The following is a 22,546-nucleotide window of genomic DNA, read 5'->3' as shown; positions in this document are numbered from 1 at the left end:
GCTAAAAGAAGCCTGGTTCTCGAATAACAACTCAATCAATCGTCACATTGACTTGCACCCAGCACAACAAGCGCTACGAAAATGGAACTCAAACCATCATCCTTTATATCACAAACCTTACAATCAACATCCACAACATTCTAAACCAGGAGCTACACCTCCTCCCTACCAGAAACAATCTGATATAGACTACCCAGAAACCCCCCAACAATATCAAGGGGAAACCACACCCCCTTTAATTGGAGAAAACAACAATAATGACATTGGAGCGCTTAAGAAATTTGAGGATAGAACCACTAAATTTAGCACTACCCATAATAATAATAAAGGTGGATATCCCATACAGAGAGGGGAGAAAAAACATGTGATGACGACCCGTTCGCTTGATAAAAGGGAAAGTAACATGAGCGGGGAATCTGCCCAAATACCAACAGACTTTTGCTCACAGAAATGGGGGGGATTTAACTTGAATATTAACCTACGAGGGAAGATGAGCATGGGGGACACCATGATGGAGGAGGATGATTCAAACATTGAAAAATACCACATCCAGTTGATGCTTGTACATGCGAGCGAAGATAAATACGGGAGCACGCAGCAGAGGAAAGATGTTAAATTGCAGCCGATGAAGCCCCGCCTCCATGGTAGGATACACAATGACATCAAACTAAATCCCCCCACTGCAACGAGAGCCAGTACTGCCGGGAGAGGGCGGAACATAACTTTAACAATACCCCCTGAGGTCGACGGAAATGTGAACAAAAGTGCTCGAGAGAACGACGGAAGAAATCTTTACTCCGATTCCCCCTCCCACCTATCAGCTGTTCAGCAGGGAATGCTAGCACAGTCTAGGAACCACGCGCAGACGTCTATGGAACCCGTTTGAATCACCTTGTTAGAAACGGTCTCTCAGCCCTGAAGATGTTGGGGAGTTTTCCCAACGAAAGCTTGGCAACCTTTTAATATAGTAAAATACTTTAATTAAAGTATTTTAACTTTAAACTCTCCTGGTGAACGCGCTTTATTCATTCCATTTATAATTATGCCCGGGAGTCGCATTTTCACCATCATTATTGAATATATATATATATATATATATATATATATATATATATATATAAAATTACATTAAAAATTGAAGAATAAGAGCTATAAGAAAGAATCACTGAAGGCTGTAAGTGAAGCAAGGATTAGTCGGCCTGGACCTGTTACAAGGTCCATGCGTAGAGTTTAGGTGTGGCTATGCTTATAAGCAGGTTTCCTCACTAGCTAGCTTGTATTCTGACAATGATGGCAGGTGCTAGCCATTGAAAGCTAGGTGGATGTAAGTAAGAGCTATAAGAAAGAATCACTGAAGGCTGTAAGTGAAGCAAGGATTAGTCAGCCTGGACCTGTTACAAGGTCCATGCGTAGAGTTTAGGTGTGGCTATGCTTATAAGAAGGTTTCCTAACTAACTGGCTTGTATCCTGACGATGATGGCAGATGTTAGCCATCGAAAGCTTGATTTTATTTATTAAAACCTTGGTGTTTTATTTCCTGGTGATCGCTTCCTTTTATATATATAACTTCTTGCTATATATATATATATATATATATATATATATATATATATATATATATATATTGCTACTGCTTGTTAGCATTGGATATTGAAATCCACCCTAGGCAGAATAATAAGGGGACAGTAATTTCATCCCTCTTCTTCATATGTGAATACACCATGTGCAACAATATTTCAAGCCAATAGCTATAGCTAGCTAAAGGAAGGTCAGCTATTTTTGGCTGCTCACGCCAGCTAAGGAAAATACTGTAAAGATGTTTCAGGGAGTGTCCCAGAATAGAAGTCTATCTTCGTCTGCTAGGGGTTGCAGTTTAATTGAACACAGATCCAAGCCATAGCATAAGCAACACAATTCTTAACTAAATTTATCTAAGGAGGACATTTATTCCCCACCACCCTGAAATATATATTTTAGATCTATCAGTTATTTTTGAAGAACAAATCAGCAATGAAGTTGAGTGTTGGAATATTTTTTGGAGGCTTCTTTGGAGCCGTTGGGATTTTGTTTTTTCTGGTTGCTTTTGGAACAGACTATTGGCTTCTGGCTACAGAAGTTGGGAAGTGTTCTGAAGATGTGAATCACACTAGGGTTAGTATACTTTTTATTTCTAGGAATAATCTCTTGCAGTGGTATCAGGGATGTGTCTGTTTTGTTCTTGTTTAGAAAGACCATTGAATGCATAAGGAACATTTTGATTTTAATATTAACCTCAGCCAAGAGGTTACTTTCTCTGATTTCTATTTTAGTCAGTTATACCTAGAATTAGCAGGAGTTATGATCAATTCACCATAAAACATAGAACATGAGTTCATAAAAATATATGATGAGTTCTTAATTTCTTTTGTGCAGGAAGAGACAATTATGTTCCACCATGAGGGTTTCTTCTGGAGATGCTGGTTTGATGGAAAGATTGATGAGAATCCTAGTAGTATGTTAAAGTTTTGGTACAGTAAGTAATCTAGTTTAGACCTACTATGCAGAATGCTTACTTACATTTTAAAATTCATCTGCTTTAATAAGTTCTATCTGTAGAAGGAACCCTTTTTGTATGGCAAAATGGATGAGCATGAGCAGTTTTATTATCCTCCTCTGCTGTGTTTCTTTATGATTCTTTCAAAATCTGTTCTAGAGGACTTCCCAATCTTCGACATCAGATATGTGGATTTGTTTGTAATGGATATTATTCTGGACAGAGGTTGAAGGCTCACAGTACCCCTTTTCTTTAAGCTGCTTTATATTCACGGTATTCACTTCAACCACAGAATGCAATGGTTTGCAACACTCCAACATAGTAATCTACTAAAAAACCAGCATGTTTGTTCTACCAGTATGATCTTGTATGCAAACATAAAAGCCATAATCTTAGAACACTTCTGCACATGCCTGCACAAATGCATTCTGCAAATACTTCTAGCAAGGCTTCACATAGTGACATAAGCAAGACTGAATAGCAACTTCATGTTTGTGCTTGTGCAAGAGTTGCACAAGCTCTTGAATGAAATGAAAGAACTTATTTGAATATGTTTTCTGTATTCTCATGCACTGCTCTAGAGCAAGGTGTTTTGTAAGTAAACAACAGACAGAGCCTTTCTATATAAATATCTATGTAGATTTACACAGATACCAACTCACTAAGCATCCAGTATTCCTAAGCAGTGTATATAGAGAACTAGAGAAACCTAAAATTATAAAGTTATGTTTACAAACTGTTTTAATCATTTGGGAAGTATAATAACTGTTTCTTTCACAGAAGCTCATCTTAAATATTTAAAGTATTTATGGAAATAAGTGTAACCTATCTTTCCATAAAAAAACCTAATTCCTGTTTGTAGGACCATAATTCAAAACAATTTCATCAATAAAAACTCTAAACTATAGCAAAGTTTTAGCTAACATCAAAAAATAAACACAAAGCAATAATGTCTCAAATGTCTTTCTCTCTTTCCCTCTACTTATCCACCTATCCACTCTTCAGGCAATGCCAGGCAATTCAAAAGCATCCTCCTTTTTCCATGCTACTCTCCCATTCCAAATGGGAGACAGTGAAAGTCCTAAAATGAAATGTTAGGACTCTAATAGAACAAAGTTAGATGGAGACTTGTCTACTGAATGATTTTTGGATGATAGAATATTGGAATTACAAAAAAGTTATGCAATGTACTGGTAGTTTAAACATTAGAGAGACTGAAGAACTTGGGAGGAATAAGAATGGGTATTTATGTGTTTCTTACACATGTGATTTCCTTATAAGGATCTTCTGTAATATAGGCATCTGGGAATCAGGAAAAGTCAATGAATGATTTTTTGTGTTTGTTTGTCTTAAAAATTTAAATATAGGTGCTAAATGAAATGCTAATTGGAAATAATTGGCAAGTGTGTGTGTGTCTATCTATCTATCTATCTATCTATCTATCTATCTATCTATCTATCTATCTATCTATCTACCTACCTACCTACCTACCTACCTACCTACCTACCTACCTACCTACCTACCTACCTACCTACCTACCTACCTACCTATCTATCTATCTATCTATCTATCTATCTATCTATCTATCTATCTATCACTGGGAAATGTCTTGAATTCTCTAGGGAAGTTCTTCACCGCTTCTGTTTCACTCTGAATCATTTCAGAGTGAATCAAGCAGTACTGCTACCAAAACTCTTTCCAGAGTAGTGTTTTTCCTACAATTGCTTTTAGCTAGTCCAGATCATGTAACATATTTTTATTTTTAAATGTATATACTACCTGACTCCTAGAGACTGTGCGATTTGACACTGATACCATAGAACTATTCCATTAAAAGAATGTAATTCTTTCTCTTTCCATTACATAATTCAGAATCTTGGATCTTAAACATACAGGGCCAATTATTCATGCACCTAGCATAAGCATTCTAAAATTGGGAAAATTGACATGTATAGAAATACAAGTGAATAATTTAGTCTTTGTTACTGTTTTTCAGCGAACCAGTCACCTTCTAAAAACTGCACCCATGCTTATCTCTCTCCATTTCCTTTCTTAAGAAATTCCCATAATTCAACCACCTATAATTCTGCAATTAGTAAGTATTCTTTGTTGCAATTATGATATTATGGCTTTGCAATTCTTCAAGTTCAATTACAGAACTACTGTTCAGAAAGCACAGCAGTAGCAATTGCTTTACGAATTATAAGCAGATCATCACTTCTGCCATTGAAGCCCATTTTGGAATTGAAGCCACAGTGTTGCATTGTCCTGGGATGTTGTTTCTTGTGTGACTAGATCCTCTCTAGCAGTGGTGGCGAACCTATGGCACGCGTGCCAGAGGCGGCACTCAAAGCCCTCTCTGTGGGAACTTTTCTGAATTGCTGGTGGCGGGGTGTGGAGCCCCAGAGTGTGCCGGTCGAGGGGCCGGCAGGCTGTGGCTGCTGACGGACACTGTTGGTCCCCATGCACTCGCTGGCCTCTGTGTGCGATGGTGTCAGGCAGCAACCGCCCTGGCCCCTGCCTTGCCTTGCCCTGAGATAATGGCACCCCCACCCTGCCTCACCTCACCCCACAGGACAAGCCTCCTACCCACCACCCCACCTGCCAGAGACCCCCTAGATCTCCCCCAACCCTGCCCGGCCCCCACAGGCATCCCTCCCCAAGAGCAACATCGAGGTGACTATGCTCATGTTGGCCACACCCACCCAGTCTGCCATGACCACCACAGCCACGCCCACCCAGTGGGCTACACCCACCTGGCACCCGGCAATAAATAAGTGAGTTTGGGGTTGCAGTTTGGACACTCGGTCTCTAAAAGGTTCGCCATCACTGCTCCATAGTCATAACTCATTTATGATCATCTGAGGCACCAGGTTGGATTCTGTGTTCAGATGGGTCATTGTTCTACCACTACGTATAATTTTTATTTTGGTTTTTCTCCCTAAAATTCTATGTTATACTTAAGGCACATTTCTAAGGTGAGAGTAAATATCATTGTCTTAAACCAGTTTTTTTTGTCTCTCTCTCTCTCTCTCTCTCTCTCTCTGTGTGTGTGTGTGTGTACAGGTCAGGTTTGATTCCTGGCAACAGCTTTAAATAAGTAATCTGATTTTCAGTGATCTTATCCTTATCTCATATCATATTCTGTTCTCACCAATAAAGAACCTGATATCTAAAAAGAGCAAGCATGGCTCAAGGAGACACCAAAATTCTAGTATCCTGACTTGTGTGATTGGAAGGGTGGGGTAGATATAATCTAAGAATTCTGCACATATTCAAGTTCATAATACAAGTTCATACTTAACAAAGAAAAAAAGAGTGAAGTATTTCTAGGGAAGAACTATTCTCATGGAGGTTCAAATTAAAATTAACTTGTCAAAAACAACACTTCACTGCTAGCTGAAAAAAGATGGCCAGTCTCCATTAGTAGTGTCCTTTTATCACAGAAATTGAGTCCAATATTTTTAGGTTGAAGATTGCATTGTCCCTTTAAGTAGCATCTCAACAGTTACACCTAAAAATAAGGTAAGACGAGAATTGAGAAATGGGTTGAGTGGGGTCAAAAAATTAAAATACAGTAAATTAAATCAAATTATCTTAATAAGATATTGGTGATATAGTTCCTCCCAATAGTTTAGTTTCATAGATCATATGAAAAAGATCAAGGGCAACATTTTGAGAGGAAGGGGTGAAAAAGTCAAGACAACATCCTTATTTCTTTTTTATGTGTTATGATATCTTAAAAAAAAAGAATGGTCTGGCATTTTGATTGCTTGAGCATCATCTTGACTATTTTTACCTCCATCACAAATGGCCTTTTATATATTAATCAAATATGTGATTGGTAAAATTTCAAACAGTAGTCACTGTATTGCCAGTCACATCTACCTGACCCACTACAGCAGGGAAGCAAGGAATGTTGCGGGTCCCATCCCCTAAGGAAATGCATCTGGCAGAAGAAGGGCCTTCTCCATGGTAGCTCCCTCTCTCAAACATCATTCCCTCAGAGGTTAGACTGGCCCCCCACTTTAGCACTCTTCCGTAAGGCGCTGAAGACCTGGTTCTACCAGCGTGGGATAAAGTCCAGCAAGTGGCTAGTTTAATGTGTGTTGTTGCTGGGGTGGAAGTGGGTTATTATATTATTTTATTTTACCTGTTATTTTATTTTTATAAGGTATTTTTCTATTGATGTAAGCCGTCTTGAGTTGCCATGGGCAAGTAGACAGCAATACACATTTTCTAAATAAATAAGCAAGCTAGCTAGCTAGCAAGCAAGCAAGAGACCTCTTTTTGGGAAATTTTTTATTTGTACCTTCTGTGCTCCAAACCCAATTCTTTGGAAGAGCTTCCTTCTCAGATTTGGAGGGCCCCACTCTATTACCATTCCAGAAGGCTATGAAGACAGGCATTGAGCTAGAATGGGAGTGAGCCCAGCAAATGTAAATGTAGAGTTGATAAACTATTTGTTGTTATGGGATATAACATATGATGTTGTGGGGTTTTCTGGTTTCTATTTTATGGAATGTTGTTGTGAGCTGCCTAGGTTGATCATGCATAGAATACGCAACCATACAAATTGTTTAAATGGGACTTCCAGTTTTGCATTGCGGTGGGATGGACGCAAGAAGGCAGGGCCCTGCCTTCCTTGCCCAATTTCACCCTGCTGGGGGCCCTAAAAAGGGCCTAAAGTTGCCCCAAAGAGGCAATGAAGAGGAGGGGCGACTGTTGATCATGGAGAAATGGCGGTCTTTCCGTTCGATCCAAGGAAAGCCCTCCAAACCAACAGGGGAAAGGCTGGCTACATTCCTGTGGCCGGCGATTAGATGCTGACAACTGAAGAAGAAAAAGCACCAATTAATACATCATAAACAGCATGTCTGGAACTGGGTGAGAATATTGATCCTTTCTTTACTATTTTACAATTGAATTTTCTTGGAAAAGGTACCAAGAAGCTAAAAACCTCTGAATATGAACGGAAGCGGCGTTTTAATTTTAATTTTAAAGCCAGTTTTGATAAATTTGAGAACTGAGATAACTGTTAAGATTTTCTCTTTGAAAAAAAAATTTGAGGCAAAATGTAAGAAATCAATCCTTTGTCTTAAGAGTGGAAATGGACTTTCAATGACATCTAGTGGTGGATTTCTGTACAGCACTATAATTTGCTTCCTGGCTGCTTGGTGACTCCAAGCTTGGGAGAACAGCTGGCAATAAAGGAAAATATTTTGGTATACTTATCACTCTGACTTTCTTGGATTATAAATACCTACTAAGTTTGGGCTTTTAATCCAAGAGCTAGTGGGAGAGAAAGAAAAATTTGATTTTGGACTACACCTGGCTGGGAGAGGCTTTTGAGTTGTTTTCAAGGAGGTTGAACATTTTGAACACTTTGAACATTGTGATTACAACTTTACCTGACTGACAATTTTTGGATACCTGAGACAAAGGATCACTATAAAATATTGTTTTCAGGATTAGATCTATACTCTGGAACCTATTGGATTATAAAGGCTACATATAAAGACCAGAAAACTAGATGAAACATTAATCTACTCTTACTGAGACTGGTGATACTAGAGGATCTCCAGGAATGATGCCTCCAGAAAAAACAAACACCTTTCAGAAGGAAATATACTCTATGCTACAAATAATTCACCAAATAATTGTTGCATACAACATACAAAGAAGGCATAAAAAGAAACCACAATGAGACTAAAAACAACAATATAAATGAACAAATCTCCAAATTAAATCTACAACTAGAAAGTCCCCAGACAACGACTACAAAGTATGAACAAATAAACCAGAAATCAGAAGACGAAGCAGAGGAAATGGATTTAGAGATGGAAGAGTTACAAGAAGGGAAATATAAATGACCATATACAAACAAAATACTGCAAGACTTAGCCATAATAATGAAAATACAAAAGACTCTTTACCCCTTAGGTCTGCAAAATACATCTGATGGCAAGGAAGAAGATTTTTAAAAATGGAATATAGAGCTGTTAGGGGAAATGTCACAACTTGGGAGACGGAATGAGAAAATACTTCTAATTCTGCAAGTTTTATGATTTAATGAAAGACATTAAGAAAATTGAGGAAGAAAGAAACCGGGAGTTGCTTAAGGAATATAAATGGGTGGAATTCCCTGCCAAAAATACCCTATCTAAATTGTCTTCCTCATGCCAAGCAATTTTCACAAAAATAGAAAGAAAATTCCTGGGTGATTTAATTGCCCTGGCTTGGAAAGCTATTTGGCAAAGAAAGAAAGCAAGAGATAGATTTAAAAAACAGAAGATTTGACCTTTTAGAGGGGGCATTTTATGTTTAAATATTTATTTGAATAAGATTAAAAGAACAGATGACCCTTAGATATAATTAGATTTTTATAATGAAAGATATGATTTAGAATTAAAATAACATTTTTCTTCTTTCTTTTTTGATATTTTAAATATGAAAATAAGAGGAGGATTGATATGAATAAAACTTTTAGCTACATAAATGTAATTATTATTGAGAAAATCATAACTGACAAAGATATTTTAAATACTGATGGGAAATTAAACCTTAACAAGAGCACAAAAAATAGGATATTGATTCATGAACTGATATTGTTATTTTTATAATATTAGTAAAATATGATGAAGATGCTTATATCTAACTTTGTATATATCAATAGTACCAAACATTGTAACTGTGTAATGAGGGGGAAATGGAAAAAATATGGGGAAGAAAGGAGAATCAGGGAAAATACTGGATTGTGTAGTATTGAACAGATTTATATTGAAGAAGTTAATGTCAAATATGTGAACCCAGATAACATGTTGTTTACTAAGCACTAAAGATTGTAATTCTTAAAAAATCAATAAAACATTTAAAGTGTACAAATTCTTTAAATAAAAAAACTTCATGAACTCCTATTATAAAAAAAGGTCAACTGGATGAATAAAAAAAACAAACTGAGAAACATTGAGCCATCAATCACATTGCTCAGAAAGGCAATAAATTAGGCCGATTTCTGCAAAAAGGAAGCTATTTGACTAAAGAAACTCTTATTCTGAAAAATCATCTCCTTTCCTTCCCCAAACTAACTTTATTTAGTTATATAAAAAATGACATAAAATTGCAAATTATTGCATTAAAAAAATAAATAAATCTATTCCTATTCAGTTTTCTTGGAACCTTTTCCTTTACAAAGAAGTAAAAAGAAATAGGTACTGTAGATCAAATATTGAAGACAGAGTCAATTTGTAGACTCCTTAATAATTCTACTGGAAGAGAAGACATACTGGTTATGTCTACCCTTAAGAGCAACCTGAGAAGAGGGAGATTATTTTCACATTTTGCAATCAATCACTCAATAACTCAATCAACAGTCAATGCCCTTCTTGAAAATACTTCTAATTCTGCAAGTTTTATGATTTAATGAAAGACATTAAGAAAAATTTGCTCTTTTTCTGACTGGCAATATCTCTATGATAAAAATCAAGCTCATATACCCATTCACTCCTATTTGTTTTCCTGTTCTTAAACTCTTTTATATTTTTAGCCTTGTGAAGCATTGCCAAAAGTAGAGCTGTGACATGCTGGAGAAAAAAGTTGTGATGCTTAGTTATGGAAACTATTCATATTGCAACAACACAAAGCATGTGGATTTGAAATCTGTAGCACCACTTTAGTGCATTCTTGGCCTACTACTTTGGAAATAGCTAAGTATAAATATTACACCAAATGCCATGTTATTGATAAATTATATTGTGTAAATATTACACAGTGAAGTAATAAATTGCTTCATTTTGGATCGCATACAAATTTAATGATAATGATAAATTATTATTTCTGTTTGTATGAGAAGAAATGCAGAAATCTGTGGAAAAAAATTCTTTTCTGGGCCCCAAATTTAAAGGAATATTTAACTTTCCAAAAATAGTAGATAATAAGTTTCCAATTCCTTAGCCATATTGGTCCCTGAATAATATTTCTGATCACAAAAAAAGAAACAAAGATGAACTGTTTCTACATCAATTTCTCAAAAACAAACTAACAAAATAATTTTGACTGATTGCTTCTTACGAATGACAATCCTTGAACTGAGAAATTCTGCCCAAGATTCTAGAAAATGTTAGAGACTATAGTTTACTGTTAAGGAAAGAGGCTATAGTTTGTATATCTTATTTTGAAAGATCCCATTAGATACTCAACTGTCCTTCAGCAGTTGGGTGCAAATAACCATTTCTTCAACCAGAAGATGTAGAAAACTATAATAAAACACATTATATTCATATTAAATTGTGTTTAGACAAGGGTTCCAACCATTCACTTAAGTTTTTATATTTTTAGTATAAACTTTTGATTTGCCATCATAACATAGCTAGAAGTATATATTTAAAATAAATAAATTAATGTATAGATTCATAATCAAAGCATACATAACCTATTTTATAGTAAAGTATAATTAATTATTGAGAGGATACTGCACCAAGGCAATTGGAAAATAAGACATGGTTTTATGTAATATTTGCAATTACAATTGTGTACATAATGATGTAAATAAAAAAAAAATATTTTTCTTGATTTTGTATTTAATTTATATGCCACCCATCTCACTCTGCAAAATGACTCTGGGCGACTTGTTTAGGTTGTACCATATAAACAGAGTATAATAGCAAGTGCTGTGACCAAGATTAGATTCTAACAACCCTTTTTTAAAAGGACTGTCATTTCTACATAATAATAATAATAATAATAATAATAAACTTTATTGTCATTGTATGTGTATACACAGTGTACACATACAACGAAATTTACATGACACCCAAAGACCAGGTCCCACACACATAATCCCAAACATACTCCCAGCCACCCCTAAAACCACCCAAACATCCACCCAACAGACCAAGTAATACTGTCCAACAGTTCACTGATGGTGGCCCTTTAGTTCATTGTTGAGTGCAATTACAGCTCTAGGATAAAAACTATTCATAAAACATGTGGTACGAGTTTTAATTGTTCTGTATCTTCTGCCAGAAGGCAACCGTTCAAAAAAATTATAAGCAGAATGGAAAGAGTCTCTCAGAACGTTATGCAACTTCCTCAAACAGCAAGATTCGAAGATGTTGTCCAGGGCTGGTAGCTGGAGTCTGATAATATTCTGGGCAGTTTTAATAATTCTCTGTAGAGCTTTTTTGTCCGCTACAGAGCTACTCCCATACCATGCAAGAATGCTATATGTCAGGACACTGTCAATGGTGCTGTGATAGTAAGACAGAAGTAGATGCTGAGATAAATTTATCTTCCTGAGCATTTTAGGAAACATAGCAACCCTAATACATTTATAGTCTTTTTTAGAATTAAAATTATTTGCATTACAGTGTAAATAAAATTTCATTTAAAATCTTACAAATCATTGAAATAGTACCTACTTTATTAATAAAGTATGTGGAAAATTAATTTATAGAATGCTCATACACTTTTGTGCAACTTCATTCATAAAACAGTAGTTGAAAATATAGTCTAAATATCAATATTATGAATAATTCTGAACTGTTTTTATTGTAGTGGGATGTACATTTTAGTTTTATACAAATGGTTTCATACTTAGGCCTTTTCACAATAATTTAACATTTTCCTATTTTTATATTTATATTCATAATGAATAAAATAAATGGATTTCCATAATTCTAGTTTTTATAAAAAGTTTCTTAAAAATAGATACTTAATTAGTCAATTAGTTTATTATTATGAATATTTGAGGGGAAGAACAACATATGTTACCAGACTCTTAATGCATTGATCATTATCCAAAACCTTTAATATTGCTTATCCTTAACACAATGATTTTTGATATTTGCTTTGAAAAATAGACAAAGAAATGTACTGTCTGAACAGCTCTAGTTATTAGCAATTCTGACTTTTTTAGGAATTCATATTTTGGCTTGTCTTTCCATTGATACTTTCAGTTTGGATTTTAAAACCATGTGTAAATACAGTATACATTTCTTAAAAGTAGTCAATTCTGGTTTTTCAACATTTTTGTGACTTATCTTGGGTATGTTTTAAACTTTTCTTTGCATTGTCTCTAGCCTCTGTTTCTACTTTAGTAAGATCAATTGTATCTGGTAAAACCCTGCAAATATCTTAAAGAATCTTGGCTATAGTTCAGCACATTATTTTATAAACAATTTCCATTGGCCAAGAAAAAAGTGAACTGATTAACCACATGTCTCTCCAGCAGATACCAAGCAACAGGGATTCATAACACTCTTCACATGCATCATTATATTCCAAGATGATCTGATAGCATTTGGCATTCCTGTCTAATGCAGGACATATGGTGCTTTAGATTACTGATTGCCAGGAGACTGTGTTGGAATAAATGTTCAGCTTGCTAATAAAAAAAATGTCAGGGAAGGTTGAACAGATTTTGTAAAAATTGTCTTTTATTCTCTAAAATCTCTTTTCAATATTCTTCTGTCCCCATTTCTAGTTTATCGTGGTTTCTGGTCAATTTTCATGCTCCTTGGAGTGGTCACTGTGGTTGTTGCTAGTTTCTTCATCATCTGTGCGGCACCTTTTGGTAGTCACATCCTCTACAAAATAGGAGGAAGTTTTTTCATTGCAGCTGGTAAGTTTCACATGTTAGTTGTCTCAAAGCAACATTCCTTATCTTAAAATTGTAGGCTGTGTGGTTCAGGTCATAGATGCAATGCAAGAATCCAGGGAGAGTTTTGTGTCTAAATATAAAATACCTTGGATTTCTATGGGAACGTTTCTTGAAAAAGCCTCATTGAAGGAAGGGTTAACATTTTTTTTTAAAATTATGTGTATATGTATATATCCCAATCATTCTATGTCCATGTATTTATCTATCATAAAATCCTTATTCTTCACAATGTAATACCAGCAAAGTCCCTCTGGCTTTTTCTAGCATGCCATTTTCAAAATATCTCCAGAAGATAATCTAAACTCCACATATTTTGTGGGACAGTATCTAAGAATGCCTTCTTGTTTATGTAGTAAGGAAGTAATCCATTTAGGAAAGTACTCTTGGAATTGTGGTAGTTCCTTCAAGAAAAGATATCAAAATTTATTTTGAAGCCTTTGGAAAGACAATAGAAAACTTAGTTTCAACCTAATTCTCTCCTTCAAGAACAACCCTCAAACTTTGTCTCCCTCTCCTGACAGACCAAGAAAATAAGAGCCTTACTTCCAGTCATGTCTATCTCTTTCAGAAACAACTCATCAGGTGTTTCTGCAGAATACATGTGTATTTGTTTAGAACCCAGATCTGACATCCAGGACCAAATATGTATCTTTTCTTTCTCTTGCTCCATTCTGTTGGATTGATCTATAGTTCTGTGTAAATATTTCTGTTACAACATACAGTCCTTTTTATTTTATTATAGACACTCTTCTTACTCCTCCTACTCAGTCCCCACTTCTGCCACAAATTCAGGGTCTTGAACAATTAATTTTAGCCTTGTTAAACCATGTCTGATTCAATAATCAAATTACATTATCCTTAGGTGATTTTTAATTCTTCCTCAGTTGCTCCATTTCCATTCCAAACTTTGGTTCTTACAACATTCTGGTAAATTCTATACCATCCTGTTTCAGAACACAGACACTTTGTTGGATTTATATTTCATCTGTCTCCTTGAAGGAATAGTCAAGGTAGCCTTAACACAAGTTTCATTTATCTTCTTACCATTTTCCTTTCCCACAAATTATATGGAAGTAATATGCTAGTGGCTGGAGGCTTTGAAGTACTCCTGGCTTTCTTCTCACTTATTAATTTCAAAATATAGTAAAATATTCTATAGATTTGAAATTATCTAAATTCAGAGCAAGCTATTCAAAGTATCTGAGTCTCTGTAAGCATTTAATGGCCTAACCAAGAGATTAAACTACGCACAGAACAGGAGAAATCTGACTCAAAAGAGATATTGCTGATGTATTGACAATGTTGGATAATAGTTGTATTTAGAGCAATCCTATGTGGGTCTGCTCAAACATAAATCCTGCTAACTACAACGGTGGAGTTTTACTTCTAATCATCCAATTCTTCAACTCTTCAACAGAATAATCCTATCTTTTTTCTTAGCTTTCTGCTCCTTATTTATGTCCCTCCATATCACTTCATGGCTGTTCTGAGGATCAAAGTCCTATGACCTTATTTAAAATACTAGAGTTGAAACATATAATTTTATTTACCTCAGCTAAAACATGAAAGTACAGATCATGGAATGTGCGATTTAGGTTCAGTGGTTAAACAAGAAGGAAAAAGAAGCTCTTTTACCAGAAGTCTTTATTTGATTATTTTAAATCAACATTCAAACATGCAAGGAAATAATGGGAGGACGGATGTATGTTTAATTTTCTCAACCTACATAATTTATCCTGTTTTAAATTGCTGTCCCTTCATATATTTTCTCTAACGCAAGTACAAGAAAGGCTGATTTGCATGTTGTCTACTAGCAAAACATGCAGATCAGCTACTATTTCAGAGCCATTGTATGACTTTGTCTTCTGCTCTTCAGGCTGACTTATGTCATTAGATCTTTGTAGGATTTGATTGAAGCTGTGTGAATTGCATGAAGTGCCTTGACAGGAGAACAGTCTTTTCTTATGAGATCAGAAGATGTCCATATACATCCTGCTGACAAAGCCAACAGAAAGAACAAAGTCTGGAATGATTTTAAAAAATTAAGGATTTTCAGATCTCTGTAGTACTAGTGGAACTGTAGAGGAGCCTGTCACTTTAAACAGCACCTGTTGATCACATCTCTGTCTCTCCCATTTTCCTTCCCTTATGGAAACTTTGTACCAAAAACAACCCATCATTGTTGGTATGGAAAAAGCATTGCTATGTGGGAAGATCAAGAATTTGTTCGAGCATACAGATACTTCTCTTTACTCATTTATTTACTTTTGAAAGAACCAGAAGTATATAGGAATGAAGACTTCTGCTAATCCCTGCTTCTCATCCCTATGTTACTTTATACCTTGTGGATAAAGTATGGGTGCCCCTGAAAAATAAAATAGCAAAATGAGTAATGATGCGGGATGGAGAGAAACAGAAAGACAATTCCTTATTTATCCAAATCTCTCCTGAATTCATTGTTTATGTTTTTGAAGTAATGTGTTCCATCCCTTTGTGATTCATTACAGCTTTAATACACTTACTTTAATTAATGAACTGTCCAAGCAAAAGGTCTTAACAAGTTGGAACAAAGGAACTATGCAGCAATCTCAAACGTTTCTAAAAATCCATACTTTTTTTGAATGTAATCATAATCACTGGGCTTGAATGGCAATGGCCATTTGTGATAATGATCATAATAATGGAACATTTTTCTCCCAGAACAATGAGTGTCATTTGGTGCATTCATCTTGGTAATAAACCAATGGTACAATTAAGCATTCAATCTGTTTTGAAAGAAGTCATGTAAATAATGAAAGTTTAACCCAAGGATTGGAGCATCTGGTCCTCCACTGGTTTTTGGTAATCTGCTCTCCTCAATCTCAACCAAAGCCCAAAAATTGATGGGCCAAATATTTTCTCTATTGGTTGAATAGATAGATATCACAAATCTATATGCTGATCTTCTAAAATGATGCTGAGTAATATATAGTATAAAAAAACTTAGAACATATGCAACTAGTAAATAAGTTTGCCAATAAATATTTTTTAGTTGTTATTATATCCATTCATAAAAGATTCCCACTAGAGAAGAAGACAAGAGTAGAAGCAGACTTGGATTCTAGTTCATTTTTAGCCAAATAAGCTTGTTGGGTGACTTTGAACCAGTTATTTTCTTTCAGCCCATCCTTCCTTGCAAAGTAGTTGTAGGAAAAAATGGGAGGAGAGAGTATCATGAATGTAGAGAGAGAGTGTCATGAATGCTGCTTTGAGATTCTGAACAAAATGGAGGATATAAATCTAACAATCCATTCTGTGAAATTGTGATTTATAGGACTGGAGAATATGTTTTAATGTTTTTCTAAATTTTGTAGATATTTCTGAGTTCTTGTATGATAATTTTGCCATAAATATTTAGTAAAACATTCTTTCTTCTCCATCTGTTAGGCATCCTATTCTCCCTGGTGGTTGTACTATATGTTATCTGGGTCCAAGCAGTGGCTGATCTCAAAAACTATGAAGCTCAGAAGAAAATTGACTGTTCAAGTTATTCTATGTATGTTCGTTACGGCTGGTCTTTTATACTGGCTCCAGTTGGAATATTTTTTGCTATGTTTTCTGGCATGTTGTTCCTCCTGGTAGGACGTACGATTTATCTGCATTCTGATTAGCTGGGTAACTGGTGCTTGAAGTATTAGTGTGTAGTGAAGTTGTGCTAAAAATGTTTTTTATACATTGTTATCCCTACTACCATAGAATGCTCATGGTACCATTGCAGATTGACTTAAATGACTAATGTATTTTCATATTGTCTACTCAGTAATACTGGAAGTGTGATGCTTAGGTTCAGTGAAGATTACTTCACAGAAATATGCACAAGATTGTAGCCAATATTTATATGTTCTTCTCATGAAGGACATAAAAATTGTTTCAGAAATATAATCCTTTCATATTTCTTCAAATACTCCTACATGTATTAACACAAAAAAAAATATGTAAAAGAAGTAGGTGCTGGCTGCAGGCCAATTCAACAATTCATCATTGACATTAGCAACTTAATGAAGGAACATTCACAATGAAACTAGGTCTTCTCTCCTGTGGCTGGAAGTAAGGAAAAGATTACAGGAGAGGCCTTTTAGGTCAACCTTCTCAATTCATCTACAATGAATTTTGTATTCTGTTTTCAGAAAGATCCCAAATTTCATGTCTTTAGCAATAAAAATTTAAAAATTTTATATAATAATATAATAATATTAATTTCCAGAAACAGGTACATTTTTAAATTCAATATAGATCTAAATTTTCTCTATCATCAATATCTTTTTCCAGTGTAAGGATCTGTATACTTACGACAGCTAATAAATAAGGTCTGATCATTAATTAGGCTTGCAGTCAAATTCTATTCTTTTCTTAGGCACAAAGAATGCAAAATTATATGGCGAAGTCCAGATACAAACACCTACATTGCTCATGAAAGAAGGGCCAACTTTGGTCTCCTTAAGAGTCATCTGAGAAGCAGTTTGGACTGTGTGTAATCCTTCATTAGAATTATTGTTTGAATTGGTCCTGCAACCTTATTGAACAAACAAGTGTCCCGTGCAATGCTTACTCTATTTGTTTTTGTTTCAATTCTCAGTATTAGTTTTACTATGAGCAAGCAGTTCTGTTCTTAAAAATAATTATCCATTTAATGCTTTAGCTAATGAATACTGTTCAGTGTAAATACAACAAATCCATGTGGTCCAAATAATAAACAACTCATTCAAAGGAACTACAAAAGATGATGGGTAAAAGTTATCTAGCTCAGCCCATTGCAAACAGCAGCTGTTGTTGCTTACCGGGGCATCAAAACAATGCATGATATAATGATAATTATTATTATTTCATTTTTACATCATGTTTTGGTGTCCAGTGAAGTTTATAATTTGATCCGTTTGATCACATCGTTTAAGCTGTTATCCGTCAATCACCTTTTCATAGTCCACTTGTTGTCTTACATATAAAGGAAGGAAGGAAGGAAGGAAGGAAGGAAGGAAGGAAGGAAGGAAGGAAGGAAGGAAGGAAGGAAGGAAGACCTATGATGGATATGTAGAAAGGGTGATCATATGGAATGGAGAATAATGATATTTTTAAAAACTCATATATTACCACAACACACTTCCCATGTTGAAGAAGCAAAACTATATTGAGTTTCATTCTTATCTAGACTACAGTTGATTCGACCCACTTCGTTTCTCTCACCAGATTGATAAAAGCTACTCACTCTTGCAACTTAAGCAGAAGGCCCCAGCCTTACATATGGTGTCCTTTTTGTTTTGGCTCAGGATGATAGGCTTTCCCCTTAATACCTTAATCTACTGTAAGACTGAAGTACTATGGGTAATGTAAAGGGGGCATTGAAGGCTGCTTCATGTATTGCTACCATTGCCAGACAATGCATGTCAATATTCAGTTAGGGTAGATGAGGAAGGGCATGGAGGAGGTATTAGAAATATTACTTATATCTTTTAAGCCTGGAGCCAGGTCTACATATATCAAGTCTACTATTGCTCCTTCTATTTCTTATCATTTTGCAAACATTCACTTTTTAAAATTAAAACCATGTTTTCATTGGAAAACTTGTTCCATCCTCTATTTTTGGTAATAGTAAGAAAGTATGTCTCTTAACAGTCTGTTTACATCTCTTTTGCTACAATATAATCCCCTCTTTTGATTTTCTTTCTTCTCCTCTTACCACAGTGGTTCAGAGTAGAATTAAAGCCAGCACGATTATGTTCCGATAAATATTTAAAGTGACCATTTTTATGGAACTTCTGTCTTCATCTTTCCAAAGCCTTCTCTGTTGTCTGAATACACTACTGGTATAGGAGATATACTTGTATGCCTCAGAATATGATTACATAGAAGCTGGCTAGTCATGGCATCATCTATTCACCAGGAGAAAGTGATTAACAATTGAAAGTATGCCAAATCTGCTTCTTGCAAATAAGAGAAGATTTCAAAGATAAATTCTTATCTCATCATTTGTGGCAACATATGATAATTGGATTTCTTTAGAAAAATACATATATATGTATTTGACATATGTTTTCTATGAAAAAAATTAGTGTATATGTTCCCTTTTTTAAAAAAAATATAAACTTAATGAGGAAAATATTTATATAAAGGAAGGTTTTTCTTTTCTTCTTGCTCTCTGTTTCTCTCCAAATGATGGTGCTAAATTTCATTATATTAGCAAAACATAAAACTTGCTGTTTGCCTGGATATGCATTTTACTAATCTGGTTGTTATGCATTTATTCTACGTATAGATCTCAAAGCTGGTTTAATGTTCCATACTATTTCCCATTCTATGAAAAAGCCAAGCTTCCTTATCTCCAATTGCTTTCAGATCCAGTTGCCTTTGGATCATGCACTTTTACTAGGAAACTATTCTGACTCATCCAATAAATTTGATGGAAATGGCCTTATCTAGACATCTACCTACCATTTCTTCAGCCTTCTGATTTGTTTGCTCTCTTTAGGATTTTTCATTAATATTAATATTGTCTGGCTGCTTTTTCAGTAATATTTTATAGAGTTATTTTAAAACACATGACCATTTTCATGTAATGTTTTATATATGAGCAGTTTTTTAAAAAAAATTAATGGGTTTTGTGGGTGCTATATATGAGCAATGCTTAAGAAAATGTCTATGGCAGGGATGGGGAATGACTTTTATGACTTGTGGACTTCAACTCCCAGAATTCTGAGCCAGCCATTCCCTACCTGTGGCCTATGGGAATACTTCCCCATCTGGCTGGTTGACAATTGAATACAATCAGCTTAACTACTGAGGTCCATGGACCCAATAAAAAAGTGGTATTTCCCTGTAACATGGTTGCATTGAGGCACCTGAATGGTAATTCCAGAAGTGTATAATAATTTTGCAGGTTGAGATTGTGGTTATAGAAAAAATAAATAATAAAGCTTTATTTTTTTAAAAAAAAATAATTTTCTTTTAAATATATATTTTTAAAAGTATGCAAGAAATAGATAATATACTTACAAGCTTAAAAGGTTATGGGCAATAAAATTAGAAAAGCAAATATAAACCATGCTATATGAGTGGATAGCCAAGAAATCTGAAATATCAAATATATTTTAATACATAATTAAAAGCTTTTAATATAATAAGACAGTCCACGTTCATTTTCTAATCAAAACATGTCTTTGTGAAGCTTTAAATGTAAACTGGATTGAAATTTTATTGCACAATAACAGTAAAAAGAAGCTGTGTAGCTATGAAGTGGTGTTATAATTATAGTTTTTCATTAAGAGTAAGCAATAATAATGATAATAATAATACATGACAGATAATTAGCAGAATGAATGTGAGCAAGATAAGTTACATTGCAATGGAGAAATTCCCAACTGTTTTTCCCTTTTGCTCATCACTACTATTAATGTTCACCTATTGTTCATTTTCAGGAGAAATTACATGCTTTTTGGATGCTGATTTTTTGACAAGGCAGATCATCACAGAGTATAATAAAAAGAATTATTTGGACATACCGGTACAATACACATATTGATACTAAGGATACCTACTTAGGCAGTTAATTACTGATTTGTAGATGCCCCCCACCCCATCCCCCCACTCTCAACATATATTTTCTTAAACTATTATTTTTTCCTTCCATTCTTATAATATATTTGTCTATCTAGTTCTGTATTATTTATTCTAATTGACAGCATGTTCCCAGAGCCTCATGCAAACAGTCATATCACTTAATCCTTTGAATTGAAAATGCCAAAGACTGAACCTGGAACTTTCTGAGCTGAGGAGGATCGTGCCATAACCATGACATAAGAAATCCACGTATTAATTGAAATTTCACTATTTTTGAACATTGAAAAGGCATGGGAGAATAACATGAGAAGACATCAGGTAGGGATGAGGGTAGGGAATTTTTTTTCCATTCATCACCTCTTGCAGTTCAGTGATTTTACTTCTGAACAGCTCATTCATGCTGCAACATATTTCATGGAACTATTCCTCCATGGTATACTTGGCAGCTATTTTAAGCTCAGATCACATTACTCCATTCAGCATTTGGCACCCCTGTTCCTGGGTTGTATGGGACTGATCTTATCAGAAATCATCTCACTGGTTTTTGTTCTCCAGAATTAAAGCTGACAGCATGATCCTTATGATCCTTTTTTTCTCGGTATGTTATTACTTTTGTAACAATGTTTTACTAGCACCACAGGGGAAATTCAGCACAGTTGTCAGTCAGATAGAGTGAATTATCAGACATGTTAGCTTTGCCTCTCACTTACATTTGCTTAAGAGCTTATAAATTACAAAGACTGTTTTTTAAATGTTAAATTGAATGAAATGTCCTGTCAAGGATATTTGAGAACAACTTACAGAAATTTTTCCAGTTTCCAAACACTCTGTTCTGAAATACTCTAGTTTACATAATCAATATGGTTGGAGATCTTCAGTTTATTAATGATGGTGAGGTGAGAATGAATGTTACCCTTTTAAAATATGAAACTGGCTTCATAATGCTATGTACTAACTATATTGGAATGGTTTTGTGTATATGTATTTGTATATGTGTGTACATACAAACTTCTATATATTATACAGATTCATTATTCTCCAAATGTATAGAGCTACAATAAATATAAATCTTAGTCTACCTTCCTTGGAATTAGAAAGTTGTGGTATGACACATTTGGAAATTTTGTCCAAGGCTGACAGGAGCCTCAAAATCGGGAAAAGCATATTATACAAATTCATGGGCTGTAGACTCTTAGTGGCTATGCTCCATGATATTTGAATTAAATCTTGGATATTGGATATCACTGACTGCCAGATGCTAAGGATTAAACAAATGTTGACAGACACATTTCCATTGCATCAGTGATTGCAACCACTTCAACAAACCTTTTGAATTGGAACAGTGTATTAGACACTGTGATCATGATATCCATTCTAACTAGGAATATATTAATGTATATTTTTTTATCTAACAGACTTGTTTTCTTACATCAATATATAAAATATTATATCCTAATGGCAATCACAATTTGTCTAACCCCTTCCATACAGTATAATAACGAAGTGACTCATTCTTCCCAATATTGATATTTCCATAATATTTGCATATTAGTTGCATGAAAACTCTCCTGAATCCTGAATGTAAAACATATTCTAAGTAAAGGAACCATAAGTAGAAGCCAAAAGAAATTGTAGTGAGGAATCAAGGGGGTGTATTATAGTGATGTTAATTTTTGACATCAATTTCTCAAAATCACACGTAGAATTTGGGAAGGAAAGGCTTTATGTATATATATTTTCTTTTTATGTACTCTCTTGCTTCA

General features: G+C 34.7%; 1 protein-coding gene across 2 annotated transcripts; it reads left to right on the top strand.

Annotated features, from left to right (window-relative positions):
- The first annotated feature begins 1,838 nt into the window (after nt 1–1,838).
- On the top strand, nt 1,839–21,866 carry TMEM182 (transmembrane protein 182). 2 transcript variants are annotated; one of them, XM_039319589.1, is made up of 6 exons: nt 1,839–2,151; nt 2,413–2,512; nt 4,530–4,628; nt 13,017–13,154; nt 16,620–16,728; nt 20,642–21,866. In XM_039319589.1, the coding sequence occupies exons 1-6, from the start codon at nt 2,011–2,013 to the stop codon at nt 20,667–20,669; spliced, it is 615 nt and encodes a 204-aa protein (XP_039175523.1). In that variant the 5' UTR covers nt 1,839–2,010; the 3' UTR covers nt 20,670–21,866. The 2 variants fall into 2 exon arrangements, with proteins under 2 accessions (XP_039175523.1, XP_039175522.1); XM_039319588.1 differs by having other exon boundaries at nt 16,620–21,866.
- The last annotated feature ends 680 nt before the right edge of the window (nt 21,867–22,546 follow it).

The sequence above is a fragment of the Crotalus tigris genome, unplaced genomic scaffold, assembly GCF_016545835.1.
Source record: "Crotalus tigris isolate CLP2741 ecotype Arizona unplaced genomic scaffold, ASM1654583v1 scf7180000023602.573895, whole genome shotgun sequence".
Taxonomy (NCBI): Eukaryota; Metazoa; Chordata; class Lepidosauria; order Squamata; family Viperidae; genus Crotalus; species Crotalus tigris.
The sequence above is the reverse complement of the archived record's forward strand: the minus strand, read 5'-3'. Positions and strand labels throughout refer to the sequence as shown.